Source organism: Parasteatoda tepidariorum, chromosome 10, assembly GCF_982258835.1.
Source record: "Parasteatoda tepidariorum strain Cologne lab strain chromosome 10, Ptep-v5.0, whole genome shotgun sequence".
Taxonomy (NCBI): Eukaryota; Metazoa; Arthropoda; class Arachnida; order Araneae; family Theridiidae; genus Parasteatoda; species Parasteatoda tepidariorum.
The window spans coordinates 79,553,094-79,575,205 of NC_141764.1; the positions used below are offsets into that span (position 1 = coordinate 79,553,094).

A 22,112-nucleotide genomic window follows, 5' to 3' on the forward strand; every position below is an offset into this window, starting at 1 on the left:
TATATATATATATATATATATATATATATATATATATATATATATATATATATATATATATATATATATATATATATATATATATATCAGCAAGGTATTATAAACAATGGAATATAAAGCTTTTTTTTTTTCTTTCCGCTGTTGGAAAATCCTAAAAATTGCCTGTAATTCAAATAATACGATCATTCGCAACTATAAATGTCCTTTGTTTAAAGTCGATTTTTGCTAATTGTTTAAAAAAAAATATTTTTAAAATATTCCATAATTGTTTCTTTAACCCCTTAAAGTGTTTAATGAACAAATGCTTGCACTTCTAAAATTTTCATTCTAAAATTATGGCAAAGTAAACGGTCACCCGATTAAGCGTAAAGTTTACGGTAAAGGACACTTTATACTTTAACGGTTTTGAAACCATTTGCAGCAAGTATGGTTAAAAAGTTATGACTATGAAACTATACGTTTTTTTTTAACCATATACAACTAGCATGGTTTCAAAACCGTAAGAAAGAAATTTACTCGACATAGGCGCTAGGTAAAGGCATTGGAAACTCTGCATATGGGGTGACAACGCTGGGATTCGAACCCCTTTCCAGCCAGTTACGAGATTGACAGATTAGCCCTCCAAGCTATAATATGTTCCCCCCTGCAGGAACTAAGTGGCTTCATTAGGTGGGCCTAGTTGGTGCAATAAAATTCTAGTTGTTTAACTGTATTAGGTGAACGCAATCAATTAACGATTTTTATCATAGTTAACAGTTTAAATATCATCTTATTTATGATTATTTAACTGTTTCGTTTGAATATGGTAAAATAACCGTTACATTAAATTTTATTTAACCATTTTTCCCTAGAAATGTCTAACAGTGTACAAGTGTGTTTAGAGAATAATATTCGATATTAGTTACTCTTACTTCCAATCACTTTTCTTTATTTTTAGAAGCATTTTTTTTTACAGTTTAATAATTAAAAATAAAAGTTCTTAAAAATGCAATTATAATTAATCTATACATATAAAAAGGCATGTTCTGACTGATTCATACTTTCAGAACCTTAACTACAGAAGCTAGATATATGAAATTTGGACGTTTTATGACGTAGGCATAAACTAAGGGAGGATTTTTTTATGTTCTACCTCTAAAGGGGTTAAATTGGAGTTTAAATATTGTTTGAAAAATCGTCGATTTTGTCATTTTGTTAGGTAGTCTTATGTTATACTTTAAGTAGTTTTGAATAGTTAGCTAAACGTTAAGTATTCAGTTAGAATAATTTGGAAATTTTTTTAAAATGAAAAACTTACTTACGAAGTAATTTAAATAAATTTTTTATCCCTTCTAAAATGACTCTAGAAATTTTAAACACAAACAGTGCTACGGTGCGGCATACTGTCACACCAATTATTGATGACGAAGTTTGCCTTTTTCGAGCAATAACATGATGGGAGTTATGGTTCGAGAAGTGTGTGAGGAAGTAGTACAGCACATAGCTGCCGGAGATATTTTAAATAATTGCTAAAATTTAATAAATAGAGAACTAACCCTGAGCCTTTCTTCTGATTTTTTTTAATCCTTGCATAACAAACTGATTTCACTTTTATATTATTAATTTAGTAATAAATGCAAAATGAAGTAAATTCCCATAAATATTTTCACAATCTTAACATTCATAAGGTTGATAAAGTAAAGTAGGCATATTAAGGATCTTTAAACATTCAACTTCATCGTTACATAACGCTATTTCCTACAATTAGGACTTCAGGAAAATATAGTTATAATAGTGAGATTTTGCATGGCGTTTTGTCTTCATTAGCTGTAACGTTAACATTATCTTCTGCCCTTTAGCGATGCAGAGTTTTGTAAGGAAATTCCTCGCGTGTGCTGTGAAACTCAAATAGCGTTAGATTTAGAAGGAACCTTAACACTTCGCAGAATGCCTCTTATACTTTAGTTAAGAGAGTGGTCGAATGTTTCAGTCCATTAATGCTACATTTAATTTTTGGGCATTTGGCTATATCTTTAAAAATGATTAAGAAAATTTTATTTTATTTTATAACCGGCGTGGAACAGTTGACCGTGAACAGTTAATTTTTAGTTTACGACTACCAATCTTCAACTCTGTAGCCTTGCAATTTTGAACCCAATCCAGAAGGCAAGGGAACTCTTGGATCAAGCATTGGAAGAAAATAGCCTTCGCCGAAGATTTTTTGATGGAACTAACACGCATTTTTGTTACATAGACGGGAAAAGCACAAAAACCTCCCTCGGTTAACCCGACGGCAAGGGGATTCTGATCCAACACCATGAGGATCAGAATCCCTTTCCATTATTCATCTACCCCTCAGGATATTTTACGTCAGCGCTTTGGACTCTACGAGTCGTGAGCAGAATTCGTATCAACAAGTCTAGGCTGGGATTCAAACCTACATGGGTTATTTCATACCATGAGCTACCGTGGTTTGTTTAAGCAAATTAAACGAATTATATATAAAAATAAAACAATTATTAACAGTTTAAAACTATAATTCTCATTGAAAATTTTACATAATAAACGAGCTAAACCGTGGTGGCTCAGAAGATAGAGCGCTCGTCTTCCAATCAGGTGACCCATGCTCGAACCCCTGGGATCTTTGCTCTATACGAATCCCGCACCTGGCTCCCACCAACCCCAGTACTTTCGAAATATGTCCTCAGTAGTTCACGGATCATGGGTTAGAGTCCCCTTACAAACAGGCTAACAGTGGAAGGTTTTCTTTTCAATGTAACGTAAATGTGGGTTAGCTCCATCAGATACTTGATGCAGGAGCTCCCTTGTCTTCTGGATTGGGTTCAAAATTAGAAGGATACACAGTTAGTCGTAAACTCAAAATAGGGTAGGCTGTTCCACACGGTTATTAAAAAAAATACTGAAACTGAGAATTATTTTAAACTATGGGAACTGTTCTAAATTGGTTTTGAGGATCATGAATCATAAATTCTCGAATAAAGGTATGTTTATTCAGAAAAAGTACAATTTTGAGTTTTATTTCGTATCTAAGTAACCCCTTGAAACTTAACGATGGCATATAACATACGAAAATCTTATTATTAGATAATAAATTATTAATTCTTTTTTTAGCTGCATTCTATAGAACATCTAATAATAATAATGTGTTTAGTTATACAACAAATTCAATTCTAGCAAAGTTATTACGTAAGTTTCGAACTATAAATTTCACTTTAAAATGACATAATTAAAACTTTTTAGTCTTTTAAAACCAAGAAGTTCTAGTAATTAATCTGCCAAATATATCTGGTTTGCATACAGCCAAATCTTGAGCCTGGAAATATTTTTTTATCGATGCATGATCCCCAAAATCGAACTTTAAAATTTTAGTCGGAAACTCAAATTCAAAAAATAGAAGTAACACTCCGTTTCCCAATTGGTTGCACAATACGTAGCACACTTTCTGTTTTAAAACGTAAATAAAAATTTAAAATAAATAAAATCTAGAAAAAGTAGATCTGCGCCAATAAAATTGCTGAGGAACGACATCATATACTTGTACGAGCTTCGAATCACACAGAAAATCGCAGCTGAAAAAATTTCCATTTTTGATTCTATTTGCATAACTTTTTTTTCCCCACTTCTTTTGTATTCCTTCCAATACTCGGAATATTTTTATCCTACTTCAGGAAAATTTAAGATTCTGTTCTCGGAACTAAAAGATTCCACAATGTAATAAAAAAGAGGGTTGCATAAGGAAATGCCGATAGCTTATGGAAAGTCTGGCTTTGTTTTTACTCAAAGTAACCGAAGTAAATCTTTTCCTAGTCATAACGTTAAGAAATAGCGGTTGTACAAATGCTAAGCCTAAGGCTTCAGTTTTATTGCCCGACGATGATAAACTAACATGAAGAATTACTGTTGGTTTTTGGGGAATTATTTAAGTCATTTTAACTTCCAATATTTTCAGTATAATTCAAAATTTAAAATAGGCGCCATTGGAATATTTGCAAATATAAAACATGTAGAATGGAGATGAATTTGGTATTAAAATAAATGCTCTCTTCATATATTTTAAGAGTTAACCAAACAGTTGCTAATTTGTGATAGTTTTTAGTGCATGTCAGAGCCTTATTGTTTTTTGTTGGTCTAAATGTTAAGCCTAAGACACATGTTTTGCCACTTATTGATGACAAATTTGCATGAATAATTATTGTCATTTTATTGATTTTTCTCTCAAAAATTAATAGCCTAATGGAAGAAACCATGACTCAAAGTAACCGAAGTAATACTTTTAAGTCATAATGCTAAGAAATAGCGGTTGTAGAAATGTTAATCCTAAGGCACGAGTTTTATTGTACGTGCCTGATAAACAAGCATGAAGAATTACTGTCGGTTTTTATGGGAATTATTTGAGTCATTTTAACTTTTGATATTTTTAGTATAATTGAAAATTTTAAAAAACTAACATACTGGAATACTTGGAAATATAACGCATATTGGATGGTGAATATATTCTTTTCATCGCTTTTTATGGTTAACAAAGCAATCCTAACTTTTAATAGATTTTAGAACATGTCCAAGACTTATTGTTATTTGTTAGGCTAAATGTTAAACCTAGGAATGTTTTATTCCTCGTCGATGATAAACTTGCTTGGATAATAGCTGTTAAATTTGTATATAGAATTACCGATTTTAACTGTTAAAAATTAAAATCACATAACAAGAATGACCATGATTTACCTTAGAATTCCTAATGTCATAAATTCTTATATGCCATGAATGATAAGATAGTATAAAATAAAAAAATACCGAAGCTTATGGAAAGTCTGACTTTGTTTTTACTCAAAGTAATCGAAATAAATATTTTTTTAATCATAATGTTAAGAAATACCGGTTGTAGAAATATTTAGCCTAGGGAATGAGTTCATTGTCCATCAATGATAAATTAGCTCATGGTAGTTTATCATAAATTAGATCAGTGATTACCAACTTGCTGCACGCGAAGCCTTTTTTTTTTGTGGCCTGCTAACTAAAATATATTAGTTTTCACTTTTTTTGCGGACAATTTTCGTAAAAAATCTATATGGGTTTAAAATACTTTTCTTTCGTGAAAAAAAGCAAACTAGTTTCCTTATTTTTGTGAAATTTAATATACCAACGGTGCAAAAAAAATTTCTTCTCAAGTTTTGCATCCAAGAAAATATTTATTATAATTTGCAATTCAATATTTTTGTTTTGAACAACTTGATAAAAATCTGACAGTAATATTTAATGTTCCTTCAAACGTAAAAGAGTCCAATATAAAATTTTGACGAAGTTGCGGCCCGCCATTTGACTGGTGTTTTTAATTGTGGCCCCCGGCCTCATTAAGTTGGAAACCCCTGAACTAGATAAACTCGCTCATGCTAATTTATCATTGTGGTACTGTTGATTTTTATGGCATTACTGTTGATTTTTGTGGCAATTAGAGTCATTCTAACTTTAAATATTTTTTAGTATAATATAAAATAGGTTAAATACTAGATATTTGCAAAACATATAAGACGGAGATGGATATTATTTTAAAAAATAATGTTCTCTTCATAATTTTTCAGGGTTAATCAAAATCAAAGTCATAGGGATAGATCTCATCGAGAGATAATATTGATCAAATTTCTTTCAACAATAATAATGTACCAAGTTGTACCCATATTATCATGATATATAATCCTTCTTAAGCTCGATTACTCAATAATATGAATAATTTTGAATGGTGACATGGATTTAATTTATCTCCTTATAAAATTTGGAGTACATTTTTTCAGCATTGTGGCTCAAAATACATGTTTTGTAGTTCAGCGCTAAACCAATATTTCTGTTAATGTATTTTACGTATAAAACATATGTTTCAATTCTCACGAAGATAAACTTGCATAAAGAATATACAGTTGAGCACAGATTAACTGAGCGGCAATTTTCCGGATTGTCCAATTATCCGGATCGTTCAAGGGCCATGCGTTTTTTTTCCACTTTTTGCAAAAACAAAGAAGAAAAAAAATCACGAGGAATGCTTTTTTATTTTACAAAAATATGTTTTCTTTTGTCTTTTGGTGACCTTGAAAAGAACCTCTCATTTTTTTTCTTCTTCATTTTCAATGTGGGTGGGGGGGGGGGGCTCGTTTTGAAATGTCAATTGGTCAATGTCGCAAAAAATAAAATGTTAGAAAAGTTAAATCTTTTAGAGATGCCTTTTTTAGTACGCTATAATAGGCTCTACTACAAATGTCAGTTTTAAACTTGTAAACCATGTGAAGAGAAGTTCTTCAATCATCCAAATCGATACGAATTCCGCATCCAGCTTGCATTGACCACAGTGCTGACATGAAATATCCTCAGTGGTAGACGTATCATGGGTTAGAGTCTCTCTGTGCCGTCAGTCTAACGGTGGGAGGCTTTCCTCTCCATGTAACGCAAATGCGGGTTAGTTCCATCAAAAAGTCCTCCTCGAAGGCAATACTTTAATTATCCCAATAATTGATAATAATTAGGAGTTCCCTTGTCATCTGGATTGGGTTCAAAATTACAAAGCTATGGAGTTTAACATGAGTAGTCTTTAACTCAAAAAATTGGGTCGGCTGTTCAACTACGGTTATAAAATAAAATAAAATTATCCGGATCGGCATCGGTCCTGATTGGTCTGTTTTTGCGGAATTTTTTGAGTAGTTTAATTTGCGATATTTTTTTAGTGCATATCTACATTTAAAATAGGCTACGATGATTATTTTTTGTCCAAGTCAAAGCTCTTGAGCCTGATCGTTAGTTCAGTTAATTTTTAAGCCTAATGTAAAAAGTTCGTTACTCATCGATGATAAAATCACATGCAAATTTATTACGGAGTTTTGTCGGGATTATTTGAGTCATTTTGACTTTCGTTACTTTTTAGTTTAATTCAAATGTTACGACAGGCTCTTTACTGAAATGTTTTCTTAGATTTTAAATATAAAACATACGTGATGGAAATGGTTTTATAAATAAAATTTCTCTCCTAATATTCAAGGTTATCTCTTTGACGCAGATGGGGCACCGATGATCCTTTTATATATATATATTTTGGTGCTCTAATTACAGTCAAAAATATATTTTGAAATGTTTTATCATAATAAATAGTCTAATAGTTACTAAAAACAATCTATCAGATTATCGTAAATATATTTGTGCTATAATGTAAAATCCAAATAAAAGTAGTCTGAAAAAATATTCGTTTCATTCATATTCAAAATATTGTCAATAATTGATTTCGTAAATGAAAGAAATTTTAACAATGTATAACTGCTTCTTTTAGATATAAGTATCTGCAGATAGGTGCAAATTTGAAAAATTACTGTTTGGAAGATTTTACCTTTAACGCAGAAAAAGACACCGGTGTTTCATGCTATATTTCATGACCATAAATTATTAAAAAGCTAAATAAGTTATTCTACTTGTCGATGATAAACTTGCGTATAGAATTACTTAAGGTTTTTTTGTGAATTATTTGAAAAACTTTAATAATTCTAAAATTTTCAGTAAAATTCAAAACTTTTAAGAGGAAGCCATAATAAAATGTTTGTTTTGATTTCAAATACAAAACATATAAAATGGAAATAGCTTTGGCTTTAGAAGTGAATGTTTTCTGCATAACTTTTCAGAATTAACTAGACAATCAAGTATCTTTAGTATTTAATTTAATTTTTTTTATTCTTAAGAATTTATTAAAAATAAAAATAAATCTAAAGATATGTAATAAATTTATATTAAATTACACGAAACAAGTTCAGTTTTAATTCGATAAAAAAAAACTTGCAGAATTTACTTGGTTCTTACTAAGCTCTATGTTTTAATATAATTGAAAATATATATTTCGTTATAATATACATTAGCATTATTTTTGCTACAGTCATGTAACCTGTCTTTATAATAACCCGCTATTGTACTCATTCGAGTATCTCGCTATGGGGAACATTAACATTACTTTTGCTGCATTATTGTAACGTGGCATTATAGCATCTTTGTACTCATATCTCATTATTGTACTATTATTTTTATATAGTTCTGTAACATGATAGTACAATAAACTTACATAATTTCGCTAATTGCTGCAAGATAGGAATAAAGCAATAAAAGTTTCAACTTTAAATTTTTAAATAAAATTTAAGACTTTATGTAGAATGTTTTTTTCTTTTTCAATTTTTCGTTAGTGTCAATCGCAAACATTTAAAGTCACTCATCAAATTTAATACATAATTTAAGTTTAAAACGATTTTGAAGCTTTTTTAAATTTTTTAAGCAAATTTAGATACTTTCACCCCAAAATGATTACTGTCAATAAAACTAAATAAGAAAATTCAGTTATTCCGCGAAATCTTATGCTTAAAGAAAACAGGAAAAAGAAAAAGAAGCGATCACTCAATAATTTTAGGAATAAGGGGAATAAATTTTTTTCCCCATTTCAAAACAGTAGCATCGTTAGAGGGGAAAGAAATTGGGATAAAATCCAGCACATCGTATTCACTTGCCGACACCAGCAAGTTTACGAGTTACCGCGTCGGGTGTGAATTTGCGAAACACGTCACGCAGAAAAGGGAAGATGGCGGTAGTGCGATGGTGTGGGGAGTTTTCTGCCCCTCATCAGAGCTTCCCAAGGGTACGACCACCACCTCTTCTCACCCCAAGTTATCCCGGTTGTAGCCGACAATTAAATTATCCCGCTCGAACCTAGATTAATTTTGTAGGGAACCGCAATTTTGGGCTTGCGCGTGCATAAAATTTGAAATCTAATCAAGGCTCGCGGTTAAATGAGAAACTAGGGCGTCGTTTGGCATGGTTCTGACCTCGGCCCACGGGAGGGATGTGGAGTTATTATTACATGTCCTTCCCTATCTATCAGCAACATCTCTATCAAGCCTTTTGCCTTCCCCACCCCCCTTCATTTTGGATTTGTCGCTTGTTAGATTGAACTCTGGCGTGTTTTGATGTTGGAATTCTTAGGGTGATTAGAAAACTCAAGGTGTAATTCTGATGTCGGGAAGATGTAATGTACCCACTAGATAAAGAGGGTTGCAATAACTGAAATTCGTTCGATGTGAAGCTGGAATGGGTAGTTTGAGAAGGATGGAGGATTTGGAGTGAGAATAATTGGCGGTGATTGTGATGATTTGATCCAGGAAATCGATGTTTGTATTTTAAATGTCAGTTTAAATAAAATTGCGTTTTTATTGCATTTTTCAATGCTCACGTCCTTCGGTTAGTTTCTTTTGAAATTTGGTGAACAAATGATGATGTTTCAGAATAAAAAGTAAAAAATTGCTAACATTCGCAATTCAAAAAATGAAAAGTAGTAATATTTGCAAATAAAAAAAAACTTGGAAAAATACTAATAATCGCTAACTTAAAACATGAAAAGGGTTAATATTTGCAAATAAAAAGTGGAAAGCTCTAATGTTCGCAAATAAAAACGAAGAACTCTAATATTCGCAACTAAAATAAAGAAAGAAAACCTTTGCCCGAAAAATTAATAAAAATAAATAAGTGTCTTATTTGCAAATAAAAAAATATGAAAAGAGCTAATATTCGCAAGTAAAAAAATATTAAAAGTGCTAATATTCGTCAATAAAAAGTATGAAACGTGCTAATATTCGCAAATAAAAAAATATGAAACATGCTAATATTCGCAAATGGAAAAATATGAAAAGTGCTAATATCCGCAAAAAAACAAAAACAAAAAACATGAAAAGCGTTTGCAAATAAATGATAATAATAAATTGAAAGTAAACAAAAAATAAATCGAAAGCTCTAATAAAAAAATGTATTTATATTCGCAAATAAAATATAAATAAATAAAAAGTGAAAAATCTTCACCAATTAAAAAATAAATAATTGATAATATTTGCAAATAAAAATTGTGGCAAATGCTTTTCATCGCAAAATGCTATCCAGCAATTTTCTATTAAGTCTTTCGTCCCTCCTTTCATTTTGAATTTATTGCTTGCTCTGATGGGTGAGAGATTAAACTCTACCGCAGTGGCATGTTTTGATGTTGGAATTCCTAGGGTGATTTTAAAACTCACGACGTAATTCTGACGTTGGAACGACGTTTTGTACCTACGAGATAAAAAAAAGTGTCAAAGCAACTGAAATTCGTTCGCTGGAATGCTGAAATGATTAGTTTAAAAGTGAAGGAAGATTTGAGGTGGTTTGATGTGGTAAGCAAAGATTTGATCAGGAAATCGATGTTTGTATATCTTAAATGTTAGCTAAACAAACAACACTTGATTGTATTTTGAAATGTTTACAAACATGTCCTTCGTTTTTCAATTTCAAAAGTTTCTTACGGTACTATTAAAACATTTGTTTATAATCACAAATACAAATAAAAAATATAAAAAAGTGCTGATATTATATAAAAAAAAAGAAGTATTTAAAAGTGTCTGGAAATTAAAAAGGAAGGGTCTAACGTTTACATATTTCTACAATCGCTGACATTACTCGAATTTTTTTTAATTGCTTGCAAAAAAGCACTTTATAGTCAAAGTAGAGTTTACTTGATTCAAAATGTTGTTTGTTTTATTTTAAAAATATTAAAGTTAGGTATAAGTGCAATTTTTCAGATCGTTTTAAGTTTCAAAACAATTGAACTAAATAAGGACGGATAAAAAGTACTATTGTTTCAAAAGTTGAATCTCAGAGTAATCTTGCTAAAAAATTTCTAAAAATACACAGAGAAAAGAATTCTGGTGAAATTACCGTATAACATAGTAATGACATTTTTGGTTAAAAAAAAAGAATATAATTTTGTTTAATAAAACCTAAATATACGGTATTTAAACCATTTATTTAGTAACTTTTCCTTCCATATAATAACGGTTTCCCGAATATTCTGGCTTTCAAAATTATAGTTCATATTACCACACATTTAGTTTAAAAAAACTCTTTAAAATAACTTATTCATTTATCTAATTAAAACAAACATCTTATATTTTCGCAATGCAAAAAGAATTTTTAACAGCACCTAGTACACGTATTATTTTTTTTTTTTAAATAGGATTTGAAGTGGAAGAAGTTTAAAAGTGACATTTTAATGAATTTAGAAGAATCTGTTTCAGAAAACATAATATGATCACACAGATATGCCATGTAAACATGCTAAGTTCATAGCATGTGCTCACATCATAGAACACAGCATGTTTTCGAACCTAAACTCGGGTGATTTTTCAGAATGCAGCTTGGCACTTAGCTCTTCTATCGTAAAAAGCATTTAAGAGCAGAAATAATAAAAAGTAACTTATAATTTTCCTCTACACTCTCTATAGGCTGCCAATGACTGCGGACATTTTTATGGATCAGCTTATACTGTACTAATATTTCGCCGCTTTCAAAATAAACCAATTTTAGCATGCGAAGTGGGCAGTGGTATATAAAAAATGCAAACAAAAGCTGATAATTCGATTAGAATCGAACAATAATTTCATTTTGCGCTATATAACGTCTTTCATTTTCCTTTTAGCTTTGAGTACATATGGCCACCCCCGATTGAGTCTTTTTCCTCCTCATGAAACTGGTCAATTGGATTGCTCACTTGATCCTTATCCCTATCCAGATAAATCTCCTCCCCCCCCCCTATTTTTTTCCGAGGGATCAAGGCACAGATGTCAGATAGAGAATTAGGGGCTCTCTCTCACATGCAAAGCTACAGATGCGGCAAAGCGAGAAAAAGGAGCAAATAACAGAGTGAGAATGCGAATCCTGTTAGTGGGGGCCCTTTTCCTGAAAAAAAAAAAATAATGCAATGATCACTTCAATCGATTAGCGTGCGGGTTTTTTTGCAAATGCAATAAATTTTTTTTATCTCCAATTTAGTAGAATGGCACATGGAGGCATTGCTTTTATGCTGTTATGAACACTGTAAAAAATGGACAGTCAAATTTTACCAAATTTTCTTTGTTTTTGATGAATATATTTGCTAGTATATGCTCCGATCAAAACTTCATTCAAACTGACGAAATAATTATCGTCCCTTCTTCAAGGAAATGAATTTCGTTGAAGTTAAAAAGCATTTAGAGCAAGACTTCTTTTCTTCCATAATAAAAAAACTTAGTAGCGTCTAATACATTAAACTTTTCTAATAAATAATCTAACGTAGGCACCATATAGATAAATTACAACCAAGCCCGAAGCGGGATTCAAACTCGGGATCTTCCTGGTACGAAGACAACTCCTTGACCACGATACAGGCAGTTCGAATTTGTCGCCATTTCATTTCCAATCATCTATAGTCTTCATTCTAGTTAAGAATCTCCCATAATGCACTGCGATGAGGTTCCATTGTTGAGGAAAGATGCTCGTCATATATTTGATAGTTCGCGTTTCGTAACAAATCGCGTGATTACGTTAAAATGATTCTCAAATTTAACGAAATGCAGCTCAAGGATTGCTGAATTGTCAAATGTGAGAGTTTTATTACTGAAAGGGAAGATATGTATTTTAAAAAGATTGAGTGGGTTACTCATCATATGCGAATTATACAGAGTATTTTAAATAGTATGATTTTTATATTTTATACTTATAAATTTGATACTTTATACTTAACGTCACGCAAATTTTGCTCGGGATAATTTGCACTATAAAATTGATTTTTTTATGTTTCATATCACGCAAACTTAAATTTAAGTAATTTGCACTCAACAAATTTCATACATTATGCTTGGTGTCACGCATACTTTATTTCAAGTGATTTGCATTAAAAATATAATATTGCATGCTAAGTGTCTTATAAATTTTGATTTGTGTATATTGCACTATAAATTTAATATCTTATACTTGGTGCAACATAAAGTTTAATTCTAGCATTTTGTCTAATAAATTTGATAATCTAATTCAATCTCTGCATGATGTCGCAGTGGATATCTTAATCTTGATATGGACGAACTATCAATGTAATTATGGTTTATTTCACATGTGTTCATGATAAATAATAATAATAAAAATAAAATAAAGTTATTTTCATTTTTTTAAACTGAAAAATACACAGAATGATTGTACGAGTGATTTTCTTTCTTGTTAAATTAGAATACAGTCTAAAACTTAGAATACTTCTGAAAAAATAGCGAATTAAGTAAGCGCTAACTATTTCTGCACATACAGATACATTATTTATTCCGGTACGAAGATAAATCAAAACTACAAATGATGTTGATTTTAATATTTTCAGAGTGGAAGTACGCGATTTCATTACGGAACGTATCCTTTTCACAGTAGAACGTATCCATTTTATGATTAAAATGTTATGTTTTATAGTGTAAGTACCTGTTCTGTAATGGAAATCATACATTTTGTAAAGGAAATTATTCGTTTAATATTTTATAATGTCTTACATTGAAAAGTATTTGTTAGATTACGGACAGGAATATATTCTTGAATAGACTGTTTTTGAATGTACAATATTTTATCAAAGATAATTTAACCATTTTTACCTTCCATTGAAAATAACTACCATTCTGTTGGTATTCGTTTAGGTCTAAAAAATTTTTGAGGTGATAAAAACGTACATGAATATTATTTAATATAATATTATTTAATATAATTAACATAAATATTTTAAATATTATTTAAAGTCTTAAAGTAAATATGGAATTCAAAATTTCATAAAATTTGTATGTAAAATTACTACTGAGCGTAAAAGTGTCTACCAGATTTAGTAATTGTTATTTTATAATTAGGAAACTTAATTACCTCAAGTAATATTGTAGAGAACTGAAAAAACTCACTTTGAAGCTGTAAAGAAATACCAGGAATTACCAAATGTTCATTTATCTTGTTTTTGTTTTTTTTAAATTACCTTACTTAAAGGATGAGTAGAGAAAATCAGTGTACTAAAATGCATATCTACCAACCAACTATTGTTCAAAAAGTAATATTTGATTGAAATTAATTAAAATTAATAATTACAATATACAGCGAAACCTGACAAGTTGACCACCTATTTAAGTTATTCTCTATTATCAAGAACTGAATTTATCCTATGTACTAAAACAGAGCAAACCGTTTATAATCTGACCGCTGAAATAAGTCAAATTTGTCTAGGAGTGTTCTTAAATACTTTTTTAAGCCCTTCATAAGCTAACCAACTAGAAAGAAATGTCTAGATAATTTTCTATTCTATTATGATATGTACTAGAATTTCTTTGAATTGGTTAAATAGTTTAAAGAGCTAATATAAACTCCTTTGTGACTTGAAAATATGGAAAAACTGTTAACATAGTTAGTAACCTATATTATATACGTTATTCTTATATATGTAAGAATAACCTAAAAAATAATGACTTATCCTCTTACATAAGTAGGCCATCTGTCTAAGTTGATCACTAAAGCAATTTACCGCAAGTGGTCAACTCACACGGTTTTCACTTTACTACTGAAAAATTAAATAACAAATAAGAAACAAAAATTCTTATGTACGTAAAATTCTTATGCATCGAAAGTAGTCAACTTACCCGAGTTTCACTGTAATGATGGAAAATTAAACAATAAATAGGGAACAATTTGCTCCCAAGTTTTACATTAAGTTATATATTTTTAATGAAGTAATAGAAAGTAAGTAAAAGTGTCTGCATAATAAATTTCTTCTCGCAGAAAAATAATTTCATGCATTCGAATTATTAAAATGTGAAGAAAAAAATAATATTAAATTTTAGTTTAAAATGTGTTTTAGAATTGTATATGCAAATATTAAAACTAATATGCAATCAATTATCATAGCATTTATAAAATCATAGCATTTATATTTCGTGAATCATAGCATTTATATTTTAAATCATAGCATTTATATTTCGTGAAATTGATGAAGAGTTTTTTTTATTTTTTAAAAAAGAATTATGACCTTTTTAATATCTAATACTTAATTTGCTTAATCTCAATGACTTTTTTGTCCTCTTTTTGCATAAAATCAATAATGCATTGAGATAAGAATATTTGAAAGATTAGTCAATACTAAATGATAACGTTTTGAAAATAAAATATACAGGGAAAAATTCTGATAAAATTACAGTACTGCATGGTAATGATATTTCTGGGTTTTTTTAAAAAAAAAAAACATAATTCTGGTTAATCAAGCCAAAATATACGGTATTTAAACCATTTATTTGGTAATTTTTTCATTCATATGTTAACGGTTTACCGGAAATTCTGGATTTTTATATTGTAGTTCTTATCACACATTTAGCAAAAATACAAAACTTAAAATTAATTTTAACCGAATAAATGGTTTTTATGCCATGCTCTAAGGTATCATGATAAAATTATCCAATTTGACCACATTTACCAAAACGTATCACGTATATTTTAAAATCTTTTATTGTTAAATTTTACCAGAATCATTACCAAATCTTCGGTAAAAATTAACTAGCTTTTAAGTGTTCTCTTAGAGCCAAAAACACGCTAAATTTGACCACATTTTAGTAGTTTTAGCCATACTTTTTTCTCAGTGCATGTTAGTTGGAAAAAAAATTAATTAATTTGCAAAAAGCCAGTCTTTCAGGTTTTAATAAAATAAGTTAATGCGTAATTGTGGCAAAGTAAGTTGGGAGTCATAGGTTTGAAGCTTTATTTGTTGACATTGTTGGATATTTTGAACAATATATTTATCTGGTACAATTTATTAACTAAAACATATTTTTCCAATTTACGAACATTGTGTTTGGTTTAACTTTCAACTATTTGCAAAGAATACTTCGAATTTAATATTTCGACTACTTCAAATAAACTAAATGATAAAAATTTTACTTGTTGAAATTCTAAATATGATATATTCCAAACAAATATATTTTAACTATATATATTCTAACAGGTTTATAATTTTTTTTTTTAGTGCAGCACTAATGTAGCTAAGATAATAACTAACTTATTAAATGGTATTGATTCCATTAAATGTAAATTTCAACTTAATATAAATTTCTACCTGTTGTAAAAATTAGATAAAAGTTTGATTTTCTATTGAATGTAAAGTTTTATTCACAACATATTTAAAACTAATTTCAGAATAATACCTTATTGTAAAATTGCTTGATTTAAAGTTTATTTTCGTAAAAAAACAATTTATTTTATTTTGTAAATTAAATTTTCTTGGTTTTTTGTGAAAAAAAAATTAATATCTTATTAGTATTCATTTTAATGTTTAAGTGTATTTATATAATATTAATTTTTATTAAATAAATTATATTTATATAAGTTAGTTTTTAAAAGAAATTTTAGTTTTTCTTTTTTAATTAAGTAACAGCTTTTATCTTTTACTTTATTAGAACTAAATGCGCAAAATTAATTAAATTTGTCATTTAGCATAGCTAAAAAATTAAGACAAAAAGATAAGTTTTAATTCCCCTTTTTTCCTTTTGAATGTTCGTTTCTTTTTTAAGACTTGATCGAAAAAGCTTTTTATTATTGTCTAATAGAGGGCGCCACGGTAGCAAAGAGTAAGACAGTTTTCACTCAATGGCGCCCTTGTGTGCGCTTTCCCCCAATGCCTCTAGGGAGTTTAGTTGGGAAGTCGGATTTTAAACAGATTAAAGAATCTACTTGTAATTGCAATAATAAAAAAATGGATACTTAATCAAGGTTGAGTTTTGTTTTTTTTTGAACATGTAATCAGTATTTGAAGAAAGCAGAGGAATATGTTTGTTTTTTTGCGTTGGATGTGAAGAATCTTTTTATTTACATTTTTTTTAAAGCTTTAAGAAACAGAAATCTACTTTTGACTGATTTCATTATGAACTCTTGAACTTTTAAGTAAACGACTTACATAAAATGTCTTCAGAATTTTTTCTATTTTAATTTTTGCTTTACAGAAGCCTTTTTTTTTATTCCTTGAAGAGTTTGTTCTCTTTTGATTAAAAACGTAATTGTTTTTATGATCATGAAGAATAAAATATCTTTTTAAGAAAAAAGATCGTAAAAAATTATCAACGATAGAAAAATTTTAGCATGCAGTATTTTAAATTAGATTGTTGTCTGTAAATTCTTATAAGAACAAATATCGTTTTGCTGTTTTAGTTAAAAATTCATATATATATATATATATATATATATATATATATATATATATATATATATATATATATATATATATATATATATATATATATATATATATATATATATATATATATATATATATATATATATATATATATATATATATATATATATATATATATATATATATATATATATATATGTATATATATATATATATATATATATATGTACATATGGGTGTGTGTGTGTGTGTATAAATTCATATATATATATATATATATTATATGAATTTTTTATTATAAACTGATGAGTGCGAGAAATTCTTTTACATTACACATATGTTTTTTGAAATGTTTTTAATCATGCACACAGCTGCAAAGTACATATAAGTTTCTTAATAAACTACATACGAAAAAAAAACTATAGAAGTAATTTTATTTTTCGAATGTCAATTTTTATATTTATATTTCTGATAATACATATTAAAGTTTTTCTCTCAATCTTAATTAAGGAATAATGTTGCGCAATTAAGGAAAAAGGTATTTTTTAATGAAACATAATTAACATTTTTTTTTTGGTATTATTTCAGCAAGATTCAAAACCTGGAACAACTTTTTATCAATCAAATGCAATCTAGTTTATTTTCCTTTTTTTTCAGTCAAAAATATAATATTACTCCACATTCCATTTATACTTTCATTGATTTAAAAACAGCAGAATCCCTGAGGGTCAAACACTATTCCGAATTCGGTACAGTCCACTGAATTTAATTTCTTTTCGTTCTTCAGGTAACAAAGTTAAGACAACAAGAACAGCTGTCGTTAGAAAAAATTCCGTAGAAGGAGATGGCAACAGAAGGGAATGGCATTGCAAACCAATAAGCGACCACCAAACGACATTCCAGAAATTCCAACGTATCGTGTAATAAAATTTTAGTGATCGATTTTCTTCCGAAATATATATTTAAGAACAAAAAGAAAGGAAAGATTCCAGTTTCATATTTCATGAAAAAATAATGATTGATAATTACGAATTTTCCTGTGGTTTTATTGTTCAATTAAACGATTGACAAGTTGCAAGAGTTCAGTGGATTTTTAAATAAGCAGATGTGATATTTAGTAATAATGCCTTCTGGAACTTTAAAAATTATTTTTTCGAAAATTTTGAATTTTTAGTAAATTATTTTGCATTGCGCCCTTTTGCATTATGCTATTTTGCTCTTACTACCTTAGAAAATTTTTTTTTGGATAATTATAATTTGTTGTTTACAAAAAAGACGAAAAAGACACCGTTTATTTTATATTAAGTTTACATTAAAATACACCATATTTTGTGTTCGCTGAGCGTAAAAAAACAACACTTATATGATAGAATAAACATTCAGCATTCACGTGTTGAAATGAATAGCATTTAGAACTTGCATGCTAAGCTGAAAAAAAATTCCTTTTATGAAATGAACAACACTCAGCATTTGCACCATTAAATGAACATTCAGCATTATCAGGATTGCACGATAAAGTAAAATATTCCTTACACAAAATGAACATTCAGTATTTACATGCTGAAATAAACAGCATTTAGAATTTGCACCATGAATTAAAATCATTCATTTCTAAAAATGAACTGCATTTAGCATTTGTAAGGCAAAATTAACATTTAATTTTTGCATAAAAAAAGCTATCAATATTTAATTAAACTAACAATATTTAGCATTTTCATAACAAACCGAAAACAATATTTGCCTTAAAATGAAGCCTGCTGAGTATTTGCATGATAAACTTAAAACATTCTAACATTCTGAAAATATTCGTTAAAATGAGTGAATCATTTAAATAAATAATAAGTGAATAATAATCCTAAGTGAATCATTTAAATGAATTATTATTTGTAGAATAAAATAACTATTAAGAGACTAACAATATTTAGCATTAGCATAACAAATTCAAAAATTTTTACTCTAAAATGAATCATACTCAGCATTCGCTGAAAACATTCTTTCATTCTGAAAACATTTATTAAAATGAATTATTTAAGTGAATCATTATTTGTATAAAAAAACTAACTATTATGAAACTCACATTGTTTAACATTCGCATAAAAAAACTGTAAACAATTCTTACATTAAAGTGCATCATACTCATCATTTGCATAATAAACTGAAAACATTCTCACGATAAAATAAACAACCTCAGTATTTGCACTGTAAGCTAAATAATGATTGTTAAGAGATTAATAGCAATTATCAAATGATAATCAACAAGCGACAACAATTTTTAAAATCATTTAAAACTGTCAGGCAGAAATAAAATCTAAGAAACCATCTCTCTTTCTCTTTAATTGAAGAAGAAAAATGATTAAATGAATGATAATAGTTGTCATGATATTCTTGCAAGGAAAAGGCGAGCTATTTGATATTGAATATATCTTCCTTTCCCCGAGGCTGAAGGGTAATGAATTCAAACCCCCTCAACTGTTTTAAGCCTCCTCTTTGGTAGTTGCTTTGCCTTCGGCGGACAAGTGCCATCTTATCACTGGACAGGCCGCACTTTTTCGAAGCATTTCACTCCATATGTTGTGTCACGGGATCTACTGGCCATAGACTTCTGGATCCATTCCATTTTACTATTTTTTTTTTCTTATGGTGAAATTATCGGTTTGGAGATTTATTGATACCTTTCAACATCCACAAAGGGTGAATGACATTGTTTTGGCTGTGTGTTTTGGTGGCATCATGAACTAATTACAACTGGATATTTGCGGTTTTCATCTGAAAGAAAAAGATATTTTTCTAAAAGCATTTGTTGTGTAAGGTTTGGAGAGTTTTATTAACAATTAAATATTTTGTTTTCATTGGAAAAATAACATAAATAAAGTCAAGAAATAAACATAACTGATTCGTATCTTTAGTTCAATAGCATTTTTGGTGCTACCGTTTGATCAATTTCTTTTTCTTCTAGTAATGTTGAACAATTTTTCATCAGAGAGTTTCAATAGTAATGTAATCTTCTTTCCGTGTAAAATAGTATTTTTGAAGCTAACTTTTGGACTAATTTTATCATCTGCAAATGTTAAGCATTATTTCAATAAGGAGTTTGAATAGCATCCTCATCTTTTTTCCATGTTAAACTGTAAATTTGTTAGAATGATTTTGTTTGGATACTTTTAGAGCGAATTGTTTCTTCTACAAGTTTTGTGCATGCTTTCTCTTTATGCAGTATCAATGAAAGGTTTGAATGGATTAGAATTATGGTATTTATATGTTTTATGAAATAAACTTTAAAATATATCAAAAACTATTTTAATTCTCATAAAATTTTGGGATATTTTTTCGAATAAGCTATGGATAAGGTCATTGCCTGCAAGTAAACATTACATAGTCATATTTGATATTATAAAACAAGGAAGAAATGTTATCCTTACATTACCATTATATAAGAATAACCATTTCTTAAGAACTGACTGGACCGAAACTTAAATTTCTTCGTTTTTATTTTTTATTTTAAAAATTGTGATTATTTTATAAGAATTCTTATCTCTGTTCTTGTCAAAAAACAGTAAGTCTTCATCACAGAAACAATTTAATTCATCAAACTTGTGAAATGATTGACAAATCATCCCAAATAAGAAAAAGAAGATTTTTTATCAGGATTCAAAGAACTGTATTCCCGTTTTGTGATGATTACGTAACTATCTGATTTCTCAGTTGCTGAGGGTGTTTTGAGTGAAGTAGGGGAAGAAAAACCCCTAAGCATAGCCCGGGTTGGGCCATCATCATCATTTGTTCCATTTGTCGCCACGGGTGTAAAAGTGGAGTTGTCACACCTCACTGATCTGTTGCCACCGTATCTGAGCAACATGGTAAGTTTCATTTGTTTATAAATCGTTTGTTTATAAATTGTTTCTTCATTCATTTTTTTATGAAAGAACACTTAGAATACATTTTTCAAAATATTTTTTTTCATCATTATTATTGCTCACTTTGAAGCATATTTACCAATTGTAAGCTATAAAATAGAAGGAAATAAAATGCAAATATTTTTAAAATGCAAGACATATCATTTTTTAGACGTATTGCATACGTTTTAATATATTTGTGTCTTCTTTTATTAAACGGTATTATTAATCGCAATTCTCACTATAATTTCTTAATAAACATAAAATAATGTTAAAGCGTAACAAATGATAATTTCATTCATTTTATTTTTTGCTCATACTAATAAAAATAAGTTACTTTTGCTTTGATCGTTCTTTTTTTTTTTTTGAAAAAAAAATGCTCAGTTGAGAATTATCCCATTTCTTGTTACAACAATATTGAAAAAACCTAAACCATATGAGTGAATCTTTAATTGGTGTATATCTTATTTTATAAAATGTAAATAAAAATGGACTTATTGATGGTATGAATGAAAGTATTTAATGGGGAAAAATAAGAGTATTTAAATGAAATGAAATCTTTTATCGAAGTGCGAAATGTATTATTTTTCCTCAATTTTAACATAAAGAAAATGAAAATATCTTTCAATTATAGTTGTTTCATTTAAAAATGAAGAGAAATCATTACTATTTCTAAGATAATGCTAAGTAATTTGATCACTCTGGGGATACTGAATTGTAAATAGATAGTTCTCTAGTTCAGATCAAAATTACGATTTGCAGATGAATGAAAAGATGTATGAATGGGTCCGCTCTATAAACGGGCTGTGACGTGTGCGTGTGTGGCGTAAGTCATATTGTCAGCAATAGATGGCGCAACTGAAAAACAAGAAACACATAATTTTCCTTGAAGCAGACTTGCCTTCACATGATTTTCACATGAGACGCATGATTTTCCTTCCCAAGCAGACTTTCTGGTATTGCGAAACAACAACAGCATATAAATTTGCAAGACTAAATTTTAAAAAATATGTAAAATTTCATGAATTATAAAATTGATACTGAATGAAGAAAGCGCTTTAGCAACATATGATGCTTCATTTACCGATTTCTCTGTATGAAATAAACGTTTCTAATTATGAGAGCAAACATAGGCCAATTTCATCAATAGCTCTATTCAATATGCAAAGTATCATTTAAAAAATATTTGAAAG

General features: G+C 28.8%; 1 protein-coding gene across 6 annotated transcripts in view; it reads left to right on the forward strand.

The window, feature by feature from the left end:
- LOC107443623 (transcription factor AP-2) overlaps positions 1-22,112 on the forward strand; it is a 188,899-nt gene that overhangs the window by 40,269 nt on the left and 126,518 nt on the right. For 3 of the 6 annotated variants that reach the window (XM_071184188.2, XM_071184190.2, XM_043046802.3), the window contains exon 1: positions 19,516-20,883. The exons of 2 other annotated variants lie outside the window; for them this stretch is intronic. In XM_071184188.2, the coding sequence (XP_071040289.1) occupies positions 20,881-20,883 (3 nt within the window). In that variant the 5' untranslated portion in view covers positions 19,516-20,880. Of the gene's footprint in view, positions 1-19,441; positions 20,884-22,112 lie in introns of those variants that run through there. One more of the 6 variants, XM_071184191.2, reaches the window with a different exon arrangement.